The sequence below is a fragment of the Trachinotus anak genome, unplaced genomic scaffold (assembly GCF_046630095.1).
Source record: "Trachinotus anak isolate AG129_WGS33_773 ecotype Australia unplaced genomic scaffold, CSIRO_AGI_Tana_v1 ptg000008l, whole genome shotgun sequence".
Classification (NCBI taxonomy): domain Eukaryota; kingdom Metazoa; phylum Chordata; class Actinopteri; order Carangiformes; family Carangidae; genus Trachinotus; species Trachinotus anak.
Genome location: NW_027273859.1, coordinates 22,562,036 through 22,581,931, shown reverse-complemented (window position 1 = coordinate 22,581,931; position 19,896 = coordinate 22,562,036). Strand labels below are relative to the sequence as shown.

Sequence of the window (19,896 nt, the reverse complement as noted above, 5' to 3'; positions counted from 1 at the left end):
GGACATTAGATGAAACAGCTCCAATAATCAATCTATTGAAAAAAAAAGGAAAAAAAACAAACCACCTCTTCACCTATCAGCTATCTGGAAAAACTGCACCATTTCTAGATTAACCTGTTGATTGTTTTGAGTGTATTTTGCTGATATAAATAAAATAAAAAATACAACACTGATGCCTGAAAACCTACACAGGTAAAAATGTCACAAGCTATCAACTACTAAGTTAACATCACTTCTTATTGTAACCTAGCATTTTTATTAGGTTGAATCTTACATTTAAGAGAACTGTATGGTCTTATTTTAATCTAGAGAAGGAGCAAAAACCGATTAGCCATTTGAAAATCATTTATGACTGAGCAGAGAGCGATTACATGCCACAATCCCATAATAACAATATTACCTGGTGTTATAATCGATGACCTCATTATCAGGTCTGACGAAGGTGTCGTAGATGACTTGCAGACTAGAGTTGACCACCGTCACTCTGGACAGCTCCAGACCATGAACAGTGTAAGATGGACGACAGCACTGGCTTTAAATCTACTACACCGTTCAGGATCTGCGGCAGATGAAGGCGCAGGGCCGCCTGAGGGTCGGGCTGTCCTTTTCTCACAGGTCGCAGGTGACAGCCGGCGCCTCAGTCAGTGGGTTGTCCAACCATACATATGCACATACATATATGTCATATAGTCAGTCACCCACTGGGCCCATGAGGCCTTGTCAGACAGGAGGAGAATCATACATAGGTATTGGTTATTCAGATTTCAGAGTGAGTGGCTTATGAAAGCTGTGCTCCTCTTTGTGGAGCGCAGAACAGACTGTTTCACAGATATTTGATTTGAAAATTTAGCTGCAAGTGTGTTTTTGCAAGTTGATGCTCTTCACATGACATAAGTTAGCAGCTAGCTTGTAATGGTACATGAGCCTGTGTATGTGTATTGTACTTGCTACTTTTTCTCTACAGTGATGTTCCCATCTCCTGTTTATGCTGAATGTTTGTTTATTAACAACTGTAACAGTGACTGACATACTGTACATCTGTTGATGTGTCTGAATGAAGGCAGAAAAGCATGAAATGCTTGAAAAGAAGTTAAATTGTTGAAGAAAAATACTGAAAGAGCTCAAAGTTTGAACTTCTTAACCGTTGAAGCGGAAAGAAACAGATTTCATTTGTGAAATTTGATCATTTTGAAATATACAGTATAATTTTAACTGAGCACAATCTGAGGAGCTGTGTGTAATACGTCTAAATGCAGTACAGTCTGACCTGAGAACAGTATGAGAACTCAAACATGTTGTTGAAGCAGCAGTAAGACAAATAATTTACTGCCAAAAGTGTAATCACAAGGACAATGTAGGAAACTGAGAAGTACACGTTGAAGTGTAAAACACGAAACAAAATTGTATAAAAATGTACAATGTACAGTGAAAGTTATTGAGATGTGTGTAAATGTTTAATTAATTTTATATACAGTCTATGGTGTAAATCCATGGTTGCTGTATGTAGTGTGTATGAGTGAGAATTTGGCTCTGCGAACCTCTCAGCTGCCTCTGAATTTCTCAAAAACAGTACCTCCCATCAGAATCATTTCTACCCCATGTTTGAGAAGAGACTTTGCTGTATACGTTGACGTGGTTTTGATGTTTCTAGGGTCAAAAATATGGACTTGAGAGCAGGTTTCAAAAAGGGGTACATCTGGTTTTGTCTGAAAATCCTCTTCTGAATTTGTATTGCGGTTAATGGGCCAGTTGGATGGTACTCTCATCACTCAGAGGCTCAGAATTCAAATCTTGTCCGTCTCTGACAACTTAAATTTCCCCTGCAGATTTATTTTCAGGTTTACAAAGGTTTCACCAGCTCTGCCATCTTGCTCATGATTCCCACAATGATAACTTTGTGTGTGTGTGTGTATGTGTGTGTGTCTGAGTGCAGACTTTCCTGGATGGGTTCACCCCTGAGAGTGAAGTGTGATTTTTATTTTATTTATTTATTTTTCATCACGATTTGTTTTCTGATCATTCAGGTGACGAAGGGATGGTTACTTTCTCTTCCTTGTGCTTCTTCCACTCGTCTTGCGCTCACGTCCACCGGCCTTCATGTGTGGCCACTGAGGTGGAGCTGCTCAATCACCTTAGATGAGTCTTAACTTGTCTTGTGAAAATCTGAATCCACCTGTTGCTGGTTTTTGAGACGAGGGATCTTGTTCTAGGTTCACCTGGCGATGGTGGGTATCAGACTATCTTAGCTCAATTGTCGAGAGTCTATTGGATCAAATAACACAATCATGACCCCACAGGACTCCAGGAACTGAGCAAAACAAAGTGTGAAAACTACGGTGGAGTGAGGAGGTTTGCCTGAGGGGAGGCCCACAGTCTCAGACCTTTTTATGATTAGTAGTTTATTGTTTTCTCAAAAAGGAAATATAATAAACACAACCATGACCTCAAAAAAGACAAAAAAAAAAAGACACAGACCGGAAGTGAAAACATCATACCCCAGCTGTACTCAAATTCCCTGAAAAGACCAGTTGGTGCTGTTCTCTTATTGCATCACTAGAGGGCACCTTTAACTTGGGCTGTACTTGGAGTGACAGGTCTCTCAGCACATTTCTCTCTGATGAGCTTTGTCTGTTTTGCTGGTAAAAGCCCTCAAAAGGATCTGCTGTCGATGTGGGGCTACGTATTCTGTGAGCCAAATAGGCAAACACATTCGCAAGGAGGAGTGCAACTATCATTATGGGAAAGGAGTTGAGAATAGAGGTGAGTATACCAATTAAGTGAGTAATGATTAATTGTTTGGAAAAAGAAAAATAGTACCAAAGTACCACATTTGAGATATTGAATCCACCATATTTCTGGTGTTTTGGCTTGAAAAATAATCAGAGTAATTGCAAATTAAATTTCTTTCAACCAAGTCATTGTTGAAGCTCTACACCAGTGTTTTGTGCTTTGTAATGTATGATGGTGTGAGATGTATTTGGAGCATTTGGGATGTTTTAAAACTGTTGCAGTGCCAGGTGGTGTGGAGACCCGCTACAGCTGCTGTGAAGGAGTCATGGGAGCACCCGGATGTCAGGTGTTTAAGGTAGAACTGACAGTGAGAGTGAGAAATTTCCTAAAGACCCTCTTGAATGTACAAATTAGTCTTTTTTGATTTTCTTTTTTCTTCAACAGTTGCATGTCCATGATTCCCTCAGCCTGGAAGGGTTTGTGTCCACCGTCCCCAGACATCCATCAGATATGAGCTGTCCTGGGGTCTACTCGTTGGACTGTGAAATGGTGATGTCAGCTTCCATGAGGGGCAGGGTTTTTAAGATTGTCCTTATGTTGAGCACTGGACCTCAGCTTAAGCCTCCAGCAGCTGCATTTGTAGTGGTGGTTTCATTAGTATTCAAGACTTTTCCACCATTTGAAAATGGTGATGTGCAAAAGAAAATTGTGCAACACCAAAGTGATGCAAAGTATTTTTCTTTCATCGGACATGGTCATTTGACACGGTGTACTCCAGTTCCAGATCGTCTTATTCTGTGATAGTATTTGTTCCTAATAATAAATTCTATTGTATATAGAAGGTTTGAATAGAGATGTTGCATAAAAAACTAAGATCACAAAGTCTGTTGGTGTGTGTGTGTGTGTGTGTGTGTGTGTGTGTGTGTGTGTGTGTGTGTGTGTGTGTGCGTGAAGTCATCAGAGGCGATGTTTCATATTGAGGGACCTGTATTCTGTCAGTCTTTGGTAATGCAGTGAAAATATAAATACTGTGTTACTGTTTGTCTTCATAGTGTTACACTGTTCATGGTCTGGAGCTGTCCAGAGTGACGGTGGTCAACTCTAGTCTGCAAGTCATCTACGACACCTTCGTCAGACCTGATAATGAGGTCATCGATTATAACACCAGGTAATATTGTTATTATGGGATTGTGGCATGTAATCGCTCTCTGCTCTGTCATAAATGATTTTCAAATGGCTAATCGGTTTTTGCTCCTTCTCTAGATTAAAATAAGACTATACAGTTCTCTTAAATGTAAGATTCAACCTAATAAAAATGCTAGGTTACAATAAGAAGTGATGTTAACTTAGTTGTTCAAAGCTCACTACATGAGCCATCTGCTCTTTCGATAGCTTGTGACATTTTACCTGTGTAGGTTTTCAGGCATCAGTGAAGAAGATGTGAAGGGTAACAACACCTCCCTCAGAGAGGTGCAGGAGACCTTGTTGAGCTTCATTAAGGCTGACACCGTTCTGATTGGACACAGCCTGGAAACAGACCTCTGTGCCCTGAAGGTGACTACTAAAACCTTTTTCAACATTACTGTTTTTGTAGCATAGCTGCTTTCACAACATCTGTTTGTTGCAAGTGTTATTGCACAAAATTCAAAACCAGGAGTGTTTGCATAAAACTGGTTTATAACAAGAAAGTCACATTTCAACATGGCCCTCTGCCAAGTTCAAATTCCCAACCAAGCCTTTCCTTTGATGTTATTCTCTAGCATAAGTCATGCTTTCACTTATTCATTTAAATGTCATGTTTTTTTTTTATTGATGTTGTATTTTTTTATTTTATTTCTATCAGCAAAATACACTCAAAACAATCAACAGGTTAATCTAGAAATGGTGCACTTTTTCCAGATAGGTGAAGAGGTGGTTGTGTGTTTGGGTTTTTTTCCTTCTTTTTTTTAATAGATTGATTATTGGAGCTGTTTCATCTAATGTCCAGAGTGTTGACACCTTATGAAAGGGGACAAGCTCTGGATGCTCATTAGCAGCATTTGCCCAGTACCAAATGTGTTTTGCAGTCCTCACTCAGTTTTATCAGCTTTAAAAACTGCCAAACTGTTTCATAGATTATGAAAGGATCTACATTGATTAAAAGGAACAGTGGTCAAGGGTTAAAACTACATCCTGTTCTTATTCCTTTAGAATCTGAATACACTTACTTTAAATCATTCTGGACCAATGAATGTAAAGTCATGCTATATGACTAACATGAGGGATTGCCAGTGCTGCCTGCATTACTCACTTTGGCTGCAGAGTTGGTAATACTGTTTCTCTGTGTGGGTTGTTTGTTTTTAAAGTTACCCAGAAATACTGTCACTAGTAAAAGTACAAAAATATTAGCAACAAAACATACTTTGACTTTATATACTCTCAGTCTGCAAAGTAAGCGTTAGCTCTGGCTGTTGGATAAATGTAGTGGAGTAAAAGTAGTATTTCCCTATAAAATGTTGAGAGTAAAAGTATAAAGTAGTGTAAAATGGAACTACTGTACCAGTACCTTTTTAATATTGTACTTTCCACCAATTAAATCCACACTTCAGCTAAAAGTTAAGGTGATTTATCATCAGTGAGTAATTTTCACATTCCCTAAGAGGGTTTACCCGGTAATAAGAACTTTAGCTATCTTCCTCTTTGCTGTAGTTGCTCCATGGAACGGTGGTGGACACATCGGTGGTCTTCCCCCACCGTCTGGGCCCCCCTCACAAGCTGACCCTCAACAATCTCACTGCTGAATACCTCCGGAGGATCATCCAAGAGAGTGGTGGGTCATCATGGATTACCTACAGCCACCATACAAGTGTCTTGTTTTATTTGAATGTTCTTCTAACGTTTACCACCGACCATCCATCTGAATCAAAATCAAGTTCAAATAAAGACAAAATTGCAATCATACTATAAATTGAGTGTAAATATTACCAAAATATGTGTATGTATTTTAAGCAATCTGACTGATTTACTGCCGAGGGTGTGACTGTCATTGTTTGCATGTGTTTAAATAATGTATTACTTTTTCTCCCAGTTTGTGGCCATGACACTGCAGAGGACGCTGCTGCCTGTATGGAGCTTATGATATGGAAAGTCAAAGAAGATGGAAAACTGAAAAAATAATGAAAATAAAACTTACAATATTTCCCACACTGTTCATACATGAAAAGATAGGTGCTGCTACGCAAATGTAAATGTGTGTGTGAAGCTCTGTTCTGAGTATTTGGGAGGGCTGTTTATTTGTTATTTTAGTTTGATCATATCACTTGATTTGAGTTAATAATACAGTATTTTCTGTTAAGTTTTGATTTGCAGCCCATGTGTCCATGCTTGTATAAATATTTGTGATTGTGCTGGAGTGTGCTGAGACGACCTGGAGGTGGGGTGTGATCAGTATTGTCCAAGTAAAGGTGCAGAGTAAAAATCCCTCTGTGTGTTTCTTTTGTCTTTCAAACTTACACCAGCCAATGAACATCCAGCTTTTAATGTCAGATTGGCCTCAGGTGCATCTATGCAAATTAGTATGCACCTGTGAACAATTGCACTAATTACTGACCATACACAAGGAGCAAACAAGAAATGTGCTATTGCAAAGCAAATACATCCTGTTTGTCTATGTAGAGGGTTGAGATTTTTTCACTTTGAGTTTATGATGACAAAAGTGAAAAGAGCAACAAAATCCTTCCTCCTGATAAACTACAGATAAACATTCAAACAAGAGTCTCACTAGAATACTACATGCTGTTGACTTGCTGTTTCCGTGACTTACATTTTTTGCTGTAATTAGCTATTTCAAAATGGCGATCACTGATCGCTGACCACAAATTCAAATCCAGAACATTGTGGTTACATTACATGCTTAAAATCTAAAAGGACCATCACTGAACCGTTTGTTGTTTCATCAGTTCACCAGTTGCATTTCAATTCAGTCCATTACTCAGCCTTTCTCTTTGTCTTTCCCTTTCTGCCACAGCACCTCCGAAAGCAGAAACCACAGGTCTTGATGAAGAGGAATGTGAGGAGCAGAACGACGGCGAGAAGAAAAGCCAGGACATCCAGGCTGTGATACTGGTACCAGGTGAGCTCATGGGCCTGGACCCTCAAGTGCTTGGCCCCATTGTTTCTCATGGTGAACTCGATCCAAAATATCGCCTCATCCAGAGCACTAATGGGCCTGTCACGGTTGATGCCGGACAGCCGCATGGCATTCTCCTTGTACCTGTGAATGTGGATGTACAAGGGTAAAAATGTCAGTTAATGCTTTAAGTATTTTAATTTTCATACTATGCTAAAAAGTATTGGATTTATTTTTAATTTCATATAGTTTAAAAACTTAAATCTCTAACAGAAAAGCCAGTATATGAGGGGAAAAGGCCACCCAATAGTTTTGTAATCTTTGTTACCTTGAAATTCTGTGGTGGTAGTTGAAGCTGTACTGCTTTAGACACAGTGTCTGCAGGTCTTAAAGTTTTAAGAACTGGCTTGGCTTTAGGATTTATAGAAGTTTTTGTATCCAATTTTGATCTTTCAGGGAATGTTGACTAACAGTTGTCATTGTCGATTATTTTCTTTCAATGAATAGATTTAGAAATAGATATATCCACCAGTTATTTCTTAGAAGGAACTCGTGACTAAAAAAGGTTTATCTCATTTTATAATGTATTGTTCATTCTTCCATTTTTTTTTTTGTGATTATTGTACTTAAATGCGTTCTATGCAGTATGAAGTTTTAAAAAAGTCTCAAATTTGACTCTGTTATGGCTCGTTGTCAGTCTAGTTTCTGTATTAACTCCAAAAAGGCTAACTGGCAAGAAATCAATAGTTCAGTACCTTTTTAACAACCTAAAACACGTTAAGTGCAGACAGGTAAGAGAACTTACGATTTGTCATTGATGACAGTATGGATTGCATCTCTAAGGTCCTCAGTCGTCATGGAGTTTAAGTCCATGTAAACAGCAGCACCCTTAGCCTTCATAAAGACGATGTTCTCTGGCTGGTCAGCAAACATGGGGATGCCCACCATGGGAACGCCATGGTAGATGGCCTCATAAATCCCATTGGTGCCCCCATGGGTGATGAAAGCTCTGGTCTTGGGGTGACCTGATTGGGTACCAAAGATCATGAAACATGAATTACTTTTTGAAGACTGGTTGTCGAAGCACATTTTTTCACTTCTGTATGATGTGATTCAATGGCCAGACTAAGCTACCTCAGAGGGGCCCCAGGGGCCAAAAATTCTGGGATCTGTAAAATAAAGCGTTACACTGAACATCCTCGGGTTTTTGACTGTTGGTCAGACAAAACCATATGAATATGTTACCTTGGGCCTTAGGGAATAATTATGGCACTTTTCCACTTTATTTATTTATTTTTTTTTAAACATCGTTATAGATGAAATTGTCCCTCTATTATTTAAGAAAACAATTGCCAGACATATTGATAATGAATATAACTGATGATTGCAGCCTTACAGCTCCCCTTTGTTTGAATAATATTGACATTTTCTGTGTATTGATTACTTGACCCAGAGGATAAATGGAAGCTGTTTGATAAAACAGAACTTAAACACAAAAGAGCTCAACATAAATTAAGACAGTTAAAGGTCTTAAAACTAGATTTTGTAGAGGCTCTATAAGATCAGGGCTACAAGATGGAGGGTGGAGGATGTGTTAGTTGATACTCTACTTCAGTGGAACAAATTGCCAACAAATGGGCAGTTGCCTGCTTTGCCCAGTTGGTAATGCAGCCTTATATGACCCCAGTCATCCACTAAGCAAAGCCTTAGTGGAAGCTGGCTACATAAGATCCCATATAGATTTTGGAAAAACTACACAAAGTAACAATTTGTGCTGAAGTGCCCTTTATTGTATCTTTAGTCACTGTTTTGTGGGTCCGAAGCACAAGCGGTGTCATACAACTTACTAAATCTGAGCAGGTTTTGAGTATGTATTGTATTCACACTGAAGAAGTGACAAAGTATACCTAAATCAGTCAGTGTGTGCACTAAACAACCCCTGCTTTTTGAGAGTGCTGTTGATGGACACTATTGTTTGGCAATGCAAAAAATATAAGTCAAGGAAATGCTTGAAAAAATTGTGGTGAAACAGCCCCAGGCATACTTTAGAAAACAAAGAAATAACATTTACAGTTTTAGAAAAACAATGTTCTTTTTGTTGTGGTGGGATTACAAAGTTGCAGCCTGAATGACTTTTTTAAAATTTCACAAACAGTATAAAATAAAGATGAGAATGCAATGTATATAATTAGTATGAAAATGGGACACAGCTTAGTGTATGTACCTTCAGGTGAAGTCAGTTTTCACCATTTATGATAAATACCAGGGTGTAATATTACATTACATGATTACAATGGGCTCCTTCTCACTAAAGAACAAACCACTGTGTTTTCTCTACTACAATGTAAATTAAGTTTAACTTTGGTTTGAAAATTATTCTTATGAGTTTTTTCACTTACCCAGCAGGTCATTCTGAGGGATCCAGTTGTATATTTTGGTATTGGCACCCAGAGTCTCTGGTTTTTCTCCGCTGTATCTCCACAGCACCTATAAAACAGTAAAGTCACTTTTAGACTAACAAAGTGCTAATTTTATGCCATTTAATATGAATGAATGCTAAAATGATAAGAATAGTTGTTTTTTTTTTATAACAACCTCAATACTTTTATTTGGAAAATGGTCAATTTTCGGTGTTTAACCTTTGGTATTAGGTGTACAACAAAATCAAGCCAGTGTGATTTGGGACCAACACTTATTTTTGAAAATCCCATCTTAATTCTTTCCGTCAAATCTTTCTTCAATTGTATTTTTTTACACTTTGCTTCTCCTTGCATCCACTCCTGATATCCCAATACAACCAGAAACTATGACAATATTGACTATATGCACGCTGTAGTCAATTAACAGCAAATCATGTCTTACCACAAAAAATATCTGCCACAAAATATTAATGTCACATTTAACATTTTGTTCTTTCTTTTTGTCAGTTGCCTGGTAGTGCTGTTTCAAGCAGCAATCCTTTTGAAAATTGGTGGCATGTTATCTGACAGTCACAAGGAGAGTTTTTAAAATAGAAACTTTGTGACAGTGTAACTCAGGAAAAGGAAGAAGATGACTAAACATTTTCTGTCAGGCGTTGCCTTTTTTTCACCTAGTTTTAAGTTGTTGCAACTTGATTTTCATGTGATAAAATGAATGGAAACCAGTGGCTCCTTAAAATGTAGACGTTAAACATCTTGAAACTTGTGGATATGCTGTGGAAAATGCCTGGCAGAAATGTAAAGTACAAGCTATCTGCAGTCAATTGGATAATACATGCAATAACACTGATATGAGCTGCCACATGATATTCTCATAGCCATAAAAACTGCATCCAGGGGGTCATTCAAGTTGATTTAACTTGGAACTTATTCTCCTCTGACCTTTTGTGGGATCTGAGCGAGGGCTGAGGCAATCATGTTTGCTTTCTCTGTGGTGATGTTCTTGATCATGGATCCCAAGGTAAAGACCACAATGCCGGCATCTCCCGAAGTCTGCACAAACTCTTCCATATCCTGCAAGAAGTGAAGTACAGTATCATCCGAATACAAACCACAGCATTTAAATGGCTCATTCTCTTCAATCTTGGAGTCATGAATGCTGTGGAGTTGTCATAAAAGATAAATAGTGGAGACATTACTACCTCTGGCAAAGGTTTAGCAGGTCTGCAGTGGATCCCACCAATGTATTTGAAGTTGGGGAGGAAAGGACGAGGGAAATCAAAATCCCAGTAGGTTCGTATCAACCAGATGTCTGCCCTGCTCATCAGCTCACAGGCGCTGGTGGGTGTCCCTGCCATAATACAAGTGAGATAGCTAATTTTCAAATATTACTTATTAAAATATCAATTAGTTGACAAAAGTGATTAGATATAGAAGCATAGCAATTCAACCAACAAAGGACAGTATGTGTGTTGTTACAAACAGCGGTTCTTTTGGCTGAGCTGCTCACCTTTGACTTCAGAGTAATATGTATCTAGTTCATTCCAGTAAAAGTTATTCAGCAAGATGTCCTGCAGAATATAGAAGAGAAAGTTCCACACTCTCTCTGAGAAATCCATCTTGTCTGTAAGTTTGCTCATAGCAGCTGGGACAAAGGAAGGTGGAGCGGGTAGCTGACCGCAGTGCCTCTCCCAGTTATTGGCGAAGGAAAAGCGCAGAGAGAAGACCAGAGGGATACCCAAAATCTCTGCTGCTAAGTCACTGCCGGGGTAGATGGGGTCAGCCAGGAGAAGGTCATATTTTCCATCCTTCAGGTTCCTCATGATGGTTTCTGATTTTAGCACACCGTCCAAAAACTTCAAAGTATACTGCAAGTCGGTCTTCATCAGATCCATGAATCTGATGTAAATCTGCAAGTAGCTCATTTTATCTATCTCATACATGGAGAAGTGAAGGAACTCCTCAAGAAACTCCTCCATGTCCTTCATTGAGACGGCGACGTCGAAGGGTTCGTAGCGAAAGCGGGAAGGCTCACTGGTGTTCATGAACATCGACGCGCTCGGGACCAGGACCGTCACCTGGTGTCCCCTGTCAATCAACCTCTCCAGCACAGGCTTCATGTTAATCCAGTGGCTGCCTTCAGTGTACCACACCAAAATGTTTCCTCCATTTGCACTCCATGTTGCACAAAGTGTCAGGAGCGCGCAAACAGAGAGACGCTGCCCCAGCTCCATGATGGCTGTTCGTCAAGAGGCAAGCCTGCTGTCACTTGATCCTAATAGGTGCTCCGAGAGAAGTAATTATTAACTAAACAAAGCTGAACTCTGGCTTGTAGTTCCCCTTTGTGTAGCATGACATTAGATAACAGATGCACGCTAAGCAAGTGGTTAAAGGTAAAAGGTAATGGCTGTAAAGTTCAAGGTATTAAAAATAAGAATAATCTTTATCCTTTACTTGAAAGCTGCGGAGTACAACCAGACTTCCGACCTCCCGAATCAAGCTGTCAGCTGTGGAGAAATGGAGTAAAATAACACAAGAGGATAATGACTTCATCTCAATGGGCCTGGACACTTGCATAATCTGAGGAAGTTGTGAGAGCATGTGCATGTGGAAGAATTCCCCTGCATACCACTAAAGCGTTAGAGAGAGAGAGAAGCCAAACACATTTATTTTTATGGGGGGGGTGGCGTCATTTTAAGCTTGATAGTGTGTTAGGAGAAAAAGACAGATTCTGCTTTAAAGGCACATTTCAAAACTAGCAGTATCATTGCCATTTTTTTCCTCAGTTGTGACATTTTTGTACACAAGGGGCCATGACTCAAGGGACTGCAACGTTGGTTGGTCCAGTTCCACACAGGATGCAATGGTTTTGGTCATTCCTTAACCCTTAACCTAGTTCTGCCACGAGGTAGAAATTTTGACTTATCTAGTGAAATAAATTAAAATCTTCCAGATAGCTTGGCACAAGATGTCGTGCAGATGCCCCTGGTTCCCAGCAAACGTAGCCTGAAGACTTGCAACGCCCTGTCTTTCTGTCTACCGCCACCATGAGTTTGACATCTGTGGTTTTGAGTGTATTGTCGCTACAACAATGCTAGCATGCTAATACACTAAACTAAGATGTTGAACATGGTAAACATGTTTGATAAACATCAACATGTTAAGTGTCATTGTGAACATGTTAGCATGCTGATGTTAGCATTTAGCTCAGTATAGCCCGTATGCTGCTTCTTATTGTCGCATGGCTGGATAGCTTCGGAAAGCCCCTGCCCTGAAGCTGTTACGACAACAGAACCAGTGCGTCTGTGACTGACCATTTCTTTAACTTTCCAAAAGCCATCAATGCAACATTTACACCCATTTGACATCGTTATTGGCCAACTGTGCAGAGGTGAGAAAGAAGTCGGGGTTTGAACTGTTCTTAAAGCTTTCTTTTTTTTAATCTTTACACTATTTCTACTTCTGTCTGAATCTCCAGCCGGAGCGACTGTCTGAAAGCGTGCGTTGTGTTGTTATCGCCTTATTTAAATGTTACTGTCTTCCCTCTTTTTATGACAGCCGGCCTTTCACTCCGCCTTCAAGTGTAGCCTTTACAACAAAATAAAAACATTTGATTTCTGATTAGACAACATGTCGTTTCAACTAGTTCTAATCGAGCATAACCCGACCTTATGTGCAGCCTCACAGACATGCAAACATGGATGCGGAGTCTGAGTCTTCTTTTAGAGATGTGTTCATCAGCAGAATGAAGCAGCTGATCAGAAATCAGGAAGGGGCAGGGTGGTCAGCTTGGTGTGAAGATTTACGAGGCCGGCGGGTGGGGGTTGTCGATAATGCCTTCAGGAATCAGTGGCACAGAAGCTGTGTTGTTTTCGTGAAATGTCACCTCTGTTTGTCACCCACTGTTTGGGCGTCTAAAATCTTAACTCTGGGTACTTTGGCCCCCTCATTAACATTGTAGATTCCTTTTGACGCTGGTTTCAGGAGCGTCTGGAAAAACAATAGGCATTTGAATATTGAATTCAATGCCCTGTTGAAGGAGTCAGTGGCCATTCAGAGTGTGTAAGTGTGTGCTGTTTCGTCCTCAGACCTCCCCTAGTGTTACAGAGAAACTGATGGGAGGTGTATGAGGGTGTTGCATACAGAATAGAGCCTAACAGCGCATTTTGTCCTTGTATTAAATTTTTCTTGGGAATTCAACCATCTAACCTTCTCTCTCTACATTCCTGCTGCCTCCTCTCCTTCCCTCGTTCTGCCTCTCTCTGTCTTTCCACCACAGGGTAAGGGTTACAGCGTATTGCTTTTTGAAGTAGATATTTGCATAATCAGATTAGGATGCGTGATTGTCAGTGGGCTCCCCCATCAGAGGGTGCTCCAGAGGAGAGAGGGTGCTGTCCAGCCCAACAATGGAGGAGTCCCCTCCTCTCTCACCCTCCAACCAGCCCTGCACCTGCATCCCACCCACCACCAACCCACCGCGGACTGCAGGTCAGCTGCGGCGGCGGTCCACGCTTGATATTGCAGCCGTGGAGGGTTGAGAAAGAGCGAGAGGAAAGGCAAAGAGGGAGGAGGGGGTTCGAGTGCATGACGGGAGTGGGAGGGCAGGGGTTGAGCTGAGATATTTAAACATGCAGAGTGTGAATTGGCTTTAAGGGGATAAAGAGCTCAGGGCCTATCGGTTGGCACCCAACTCCAGAAATTCTTTTTCATGGGCGCCTCAGCCGGAGAGCGAGGGGCTGCCTGCACTGATCTGGCCCATTGTGATAACGGATTCAGACAGTGTGTTAGACGCTGATAAGGAAATGTGCTCTCAATAGACGATTACCCACATACTTGGGAGAGAATAGTCAATCAGGCAAATATACTTGGTGGAGGGAAAGAGAAGCGTATACAGATTTGTTATTATTTTCAGTGCAGGGTTTCATAATCCTGCGAGAGAGTTGAGACCAGAGTAACAGTCTAAATAAGGTGTATCAGCAAAATGCATTTTGCAGCTGACAGCATGTCTGCAAAAGCTGTCACATGCCTTCCAGCTTCAAATGACTGAATAATTTCACATTTAGGGAGTCTGAATTACACTGAAACATTCCACACGTAAGGAAGTAAACAGTTTTTTTTTGTTTTTTTTAATATGTCTCATATTACTAGGCAATTCACCTATTAATCACCAATGTAGTCTTACTTAGTATCATTTCAATTTCCCATGAAATTGCTTAATTCAGCATGAAACTGCACAAGAGGCGATTACCTCTCAAATTCATGCTGTGGGAGAGGCAGACTGCTGCTGTACAGTTGTCATCTCTGTCCCACTACAACATGATTTCAGTATTTTCGCAGCATTACAAAGAGTCACCTGTCAGTTCCCACAGGCCTCCAGTCAGTGTGTCCAGCTGCCCTCTGCTCCGTTTACACACCATTAGCCAGAGTTTAACAGCTGGGGTGAAAGCGCCCGAAAACAAGCGCAGTGTTTACTCTTCAGCTCAGTTAGTTGCAGCTTTTTGCCTGAAAATGGGGCACGTTTTCCACAGTCACAATAGGAAATTAGGCATGTAAATTTCTGACCTCGGTTTAAATGGCTGCCAAACAAAGAGAACGGGGACAAACATAACTGCTGACTTTGGAGAATCAGTTTGTTGATTCACAGAAAGTGAAGCAGTAACCATTTTGGTCATTTAGTAAGTGCTTCAGTCATTATTAATCAAAAATATTTGCTGCTTTTCAGTTTTTATATGATATATATATATATATATATATATATAAGTGTGTGTGACTGTTGGTCATACATAACAAGTCATTTGAAGTTGTCCTTTTGAAATCTGGGGTGTTACATTGGACAATTTTAAATATTTTCTCACAGCTTAGACATTTATCAACTGTTAAAAACTTCAGTTACAGCTCTAGTTGACATCGTCAGTTTTCATCTATTTTGTCATAGATCAATGGTGTTATAACTAAAAAACATTTATCTAGTTGCACAGTAACATTTTGTTAATTTAGAAGTTGGATTTTAGTGTTTGCCTGAATATTTGGGTTCTGTCGTCTCTTTTCATGAAATTCCTGCTTTTATATACTTAATAGCTGTGACTTCAGTGCTATCAAATACAATCTGCAGCAACAAAGTGACACTTTCCTTAAGAAAACTCCATCTGCACGTTGGTCAACTGGTCAGTGTTTGACTCCAGAATAGCCTCTGACCTCGGGGGTCACAAGTTAAGCTGTCACTTTCACTGCTCTGTTCTCCGGCCTCTGGTCAGTGGCCAGAGAGCTGAGGCCAGCTTTGTGTCCACTCAGTCATCACAGGCAAATGTCTGGGCTTGTTAAGCATGAACAAAGAGGGTCTGCACCGACGCAGCAGCTCTGCTCTTAACTTCAGATTAGTCTGTGTGTCTTACACACTGTGAAGTAATTTCACTGGAGTCTGACACTGCCCCAATTGCTCACTACACACATATGCAATATATAGTTAGTATTTAGTTTTTGCTGAAAAAAAGCAAAACAGTTTAACCTTTTCATACTAGGAGGAAATGAAACACTTCCATTTAAACTTAACAGATAGGTGGCAAACTGCTTTTCTGAGGCTTTGATAGATTTTTTTTTTTTTTTTTTTTTTTTTTTTTTTTTAAGTGTTACTGGTTCACCATCAAAAATTTGATTTACATTTTTTCAGAGTCCATCAACAGCACACTCGAACATTTGGTGTCTTATTTTTCACGCTGACTGTATACTGAGAGTTTACTTTCTAATGTATATGCACTAAAGTCTAAATACCTGCCTGTATTGCGTGGAGTATCTCTAAAATATCTCCTCCTTGAAAAATCAGATTCTAGTAATGAGTAATGGTTTGAGTGACCTCTTTCACTGAAGAGATTCAAAGGTGTTTTTTTTAACAAATCATTTATTAAATAAATAGTGGAAATAAATAACATACTGTATATTTACAAGCAAACCAAAATAACTTACAAAAGAGGTATCAGAAGATAATTAGCACACTCTTCACAGTAGACAATCAATTGATAATCTTTGGCTATATGACATGCGTATTTTACAAAAAAAAAATCAAAAGAAAACACATGTAAATGAGAAGATATGTGTGGGAAGTAAGTAATTACTGAGAGAAGGATTGTCAGTTTTGCTAAAATTCCTCGGCCCAATCCTAAGTATCACAAATGAACAAATACGGAACAAAAAGAGTGAGAAACAGGAAGTCTTTCTTAGAAGTAATTCTTCAGAGGTCGCATAACCTCGATAATTAAAAAGAAAGGTCAGATTTAGTGTTCTCAAGAAAAAAAAACAGCATGTCGATTTTTAAAAAAAAAAAAAAAAAAAAAAAAAGAAAAAAGTGCCCTTGGCTATTTTGAGACGATTGCAGTCTGGAGAATTGGCTGAGCCATTATCTATTCAAATGCCTTGCTGAATCTATTGCTTGAAATGAGAAAATTCCTTAATCCGCTCCATTTTCCTCATTGGCAAAACATCCTCTTATTGCAAAACTAAATTAGTTCCAGGCGGGTTGGCAACAAGGAATATTAACACGAAGACATGAAGGGAATATTGTACATCCAGGTTTTACACATCCATGCAGAATACAAATTAATTTTAACCCTGCAAATCATATTTCAACACTGATCAGCGAGCAGGCACAGTCCACAAATATCACACAATATTGCATCTTCTGCACTGAAACACCAGTCACATACAGGTGACAAATGCAGAGACAAAAAAGGAGTCTTGAGAAAGGAAGAGAGCAGTTTTGAGACCCAGGAAAAGTGTCAAGGAGTCAACTCAATTTTTGTTCTTTTTTTTTTTTTTTTTTTTTTTTTAAACTGTGTTTCTACCAGGCCTCAGCACTGTCGCAGCTGGATCCCGGTGATGGAGCTTCAGTGTCACTGGTCAGGGCCCAGGCGTGTGGAGGGGACTGCAGCCGCTCCATGTTTCCTCTGAGAAAGGTGAGCAGAGCGGTGGGGGAGTGGCTGGCCGGCTGACCGCTCTGGCTCTCCAGCAGCTGCACCAGGAAGTTGATGTAGCGCATGGCCAGACGCAGGATCTCGTTCTTGCTCAGCTTCTTCTCCGGAGGATGGGTGGGGATGAGCTTGCGGAGCTCGGCGAAGGCAGTGTTGACGTTGTGCTGGCGCCAGCGCTCCCTCGTGTTGGTGAACACCTTCCTGGTCATGGTGCTGAATGGAGCAGCGAAGATTAGTCAGTTGACAAAAGCTTAATCAGCAACTGTCCTGATCATCAAATAATTGTTAGAATCTTTTTTTGTTTGAGCAAAAATGCCAAACATGTCCAAGGTCGAGCTTCTTGTACGTGAACATTTTTCACTTGTTATTGTCGTACATGATAGTAAACTAAATGTCCTTGAGTTTTGGACCCTGTTGGACAAAACTAAACATTTAATTATTAATTGCATTTCTCCACTATTTAGTCTTTACATTTTATACAAAACAAAGATAATAATCAATAATGAAAAATAATAATGAAAATAATTGTAAGTTGCAGCCCTAGGTCTGAGGTGACTGAGTACAAGAAGAAATTAGTGAATGTATGTCAGGAGGAAAGCTGGACACCTTACTGAGGTTTCTTGGACAAATGTTAGTTATATAAGATCTATATATATTTTGACAAAATTATGCACATTTCTACTAGACTTTGCATTAAGTAGGAGATCAATAAATAAATGTATATATCTGATTATAATGATCATTTTAGACCTTGTTTGGTTGTAAAACTATTTGACCTGAAAGTCTCTAAAACTAATTTTATAACATTTTACTTTAATCCCCCTGGTTAGCATTCATTAGCACTATGTGTACTTTTAATAGATGGTTTACAATACACTGTAACGCAGTTATAAGCTGATATCAGCGTTCATTACTATAACTCCTCCTGTGGGCTCCCACATGTGGACATACGATGACAGTACAGTAAAATACAGGAGTAAAAACATACAATCTGTCTCTATAGGAGAGTTTATAGATGTCGACAAACTACTATACGGTAATAAACACTTGTCCTTGAATCTACTTACAACTACATTATAAACCACGCTGCTTTTAAATTGTAACTAGAAGGACAGAAGTTAAAGAGTGAACAAATTTGTTTTCTACAGTAAGAAAAATTATGATTTAATTGGATCTTTCAATTACTGCAAAGTCTGGTACAAATGCATTGGTCTAAATTATTTACTATTACATGGCAGCTGCAGGCAGAGTACACAATATCCTCTTGCATTACATACTCGGTCTGATTAATCATTTACTCGACCAAAGTGGGAACACATGCCCTCAAGAGAAGAAAAATCCTTAATACCAAACGTTTCTCACCTGTGTGCGTGCGTGCGTGTGTGTGTTTGTAGAAATGTGCAGAAATCTCAGTCGCAGCCTCGGCAGGTCATCAGAGTCCAGGAGTCCAGGAGGTGTGAATGTCCACTCAGTTGTGTCTTCTCATGCTCACCGAGAGATCCTTATGAGCGAGAGGGAAGGAGAGAGTAAAAGACAGAGAGAGGGAGGGAGGGAGGGATGGAGGGATGAGAGTAGGGGGGAAGACTGCTGCATGCTCGCATCCCACATTTTATAGCAGGGTGAACCCTATTGTGTGACGTGTGCTGTCGAGGAGGTTGGTGTTAACTGAGGAATGGTTGTTAAAACACACACCCACCTCCTGTCTGTCATTTCCAACCGGCAGAGATGGCTTTATGACTATATTGTTCATAAATCGTCACTTTCAGAGGTGATTCTGTGCAACATTTGAGGGGAGCCTGGGTCTTTTTTTTTTTTTTTTTTTTTTTTTTGCAGCTTTCATGATTCAACAGCCTTTTAAGTGACTATTTGTGCTGCTTTTATGATTCATTGCTCATTTAATCCTTGAAGGTTAGCACTAAAGGTGACAAATAAATTCCCATTGAGGTGAAACTGAGACGTTCATCTCTCTGATCCTTCTCTTACTGCTGCGGACACTTGTTCCTTTCTGTTTCTCTGCCATTAGGCATGGACAACCCACCATCCCCTACACTGCGCAAAAGACCTTGATATCGCTGGCTGCTCTGCTATTGAATTCAGCCTGATTGGGCCACAAAAGGTAAAAATACCATATCCAGATTGACAGTTGGACAATATGGGTTTTGTTATGACTATGGTAATCTTGTTGAGCCATTCCAAAGGGCCACACATAAATTACAGAGCAAACAGGGAGAGCACAGCGCACTGACTCACCTCTCTCCAACCACTCCCAGCCCCTCTCTCCCCCCTCCTCTGCCTCCCACTTTCAACCTCCGCTCAGATAAAAAAAACACAAGTCTAGTTTAACCAATTGTCACTGTTCCTTTTACACCCTTCAAGTGTTGTTTCAAAGATGCAGCCTTCCATAAAAGTCTGTGTGTGGAGTAGGAATTTACATAATCCGATTAGGGGCTGGGATTAGCCCTGGGCCTGGAGAACAGGCCCGACGGGGGCCGTTTTCTGAATCGGGCCATTCATGGGCCCTGCTGCACGTCCAAGAGGCTGCACCTGCAGGCCAGGCGCCACCGCTCTCTGGCTACATCCAGCCTCCACCGCAGGTCTGCAGACACACTCACTGTGGGGGAGTGTGGTTTGCCCAGTGTGTTGACTTTGGTCACAGCTACAAGGCCAGGTGATGATT

The 19,896-nt window shown here is 40.2% G+C and overlaps 3 protein-coding genes across 3 annotated transcripts in view; 1 reads left to right on the top strand and 2 right to left on the bottom strand.

Annotated features, from left to right (window-relative positions):
- LOC139624460 (RNA exonuclease 1 homolog) overlaps positions 1 to 6,189 on the top strand; it is a 47,839-nt gene extending 41,650 nt beyond the window's left edge. The window contains exons 10-16 of the mRNA XM_071483582.1: positions 2,647 to 2,760; positions 3,012 to 3,085; positions 3,175 to 3,279; positions 3,783 to 3,898; positions 4,146 to 4,284; positions 5,419 to 5,539; positions 5,798 to 6,189. Coding sequence (XP_071339683.1) covers positions 2,647 to 2,760; positions 3,012 to 3,085; positions 3,175 to 3,279; positions 3,783 to 3,898; positions 4,146 to 4,284; positions 5,419 to 5,539; positions 5,798 to 5,886 — 758 coding nt within the window. The 3' untranslated portion in view covers positions 5,887 to 6,189. The remainder of the gene's footprint in view (positions 1 to 2,646; positions 2,761 to 3,011; positions 3,086 to 3,174; positions 3,280 to 3,782; positions 3,899 to 4,145; positions 4,285 to 5,418; positions 5,540 to 5,797) is intronic.
- Positions 6,190 to 6,231: 42 nt separating this feature from the next.
- On the bottom strand, positions 6,232 to 11,886 carry LOC139624464 (UDP-glucuronosyltransferase 2A2-like). The gene is made up of 6 exons (XM_071483596.1): positions 10,769 to 11,886; positions 10,461 to 10,609; positions 10,201 to 10,332; positions 9,238 to 9,325; positions 7,644 to 7,863; positions 6,232 to 6,982 (listed from the first exon to the last, which is right to left on the bottom strand). The coding sequence occupies exons 1-6, from the start codon at positions 11,490 to 11,492 to the stop codon at positions 6,697 to 6,699; spliced, it is 1,599 nt and encodes a 532-aa protein (XP_071339697.1). The 5' UTR covers positions 11,493 to 11,886; the 3' UTR covers positions 6,232 to 6,696.
- A 4,555-nt stretch (positions 11,887 to 16,441) lies between these two features.
- On the bottom strand, positions 16,442 to 18,805 carry tal2 (T-cell acute lymphocytic leukemia 2). The gene is made up of 2 exons (XM_071483577.1): positions 18,582 to 18,805; positions 16,442 to 17,432 (listed from the first exon to the last, which is right to left on the bottom strand). The coding sequence occupies exon 2, from the start codon at positions 17,426 to 17,428 to the stop codon at positions 17,090 to 17,092; it is 339 nt and encodes a 112-aa protein (XP_071339678.1). The 5' UTR covers positions 17,429 to 17,432; positions 18,582 to 18,805; the 3' UTR covers positions 16,442 to 17,089.
- Between the last annotated feature and the right edge of the window lie 1,091 nt (positions 18,806 to 19,896).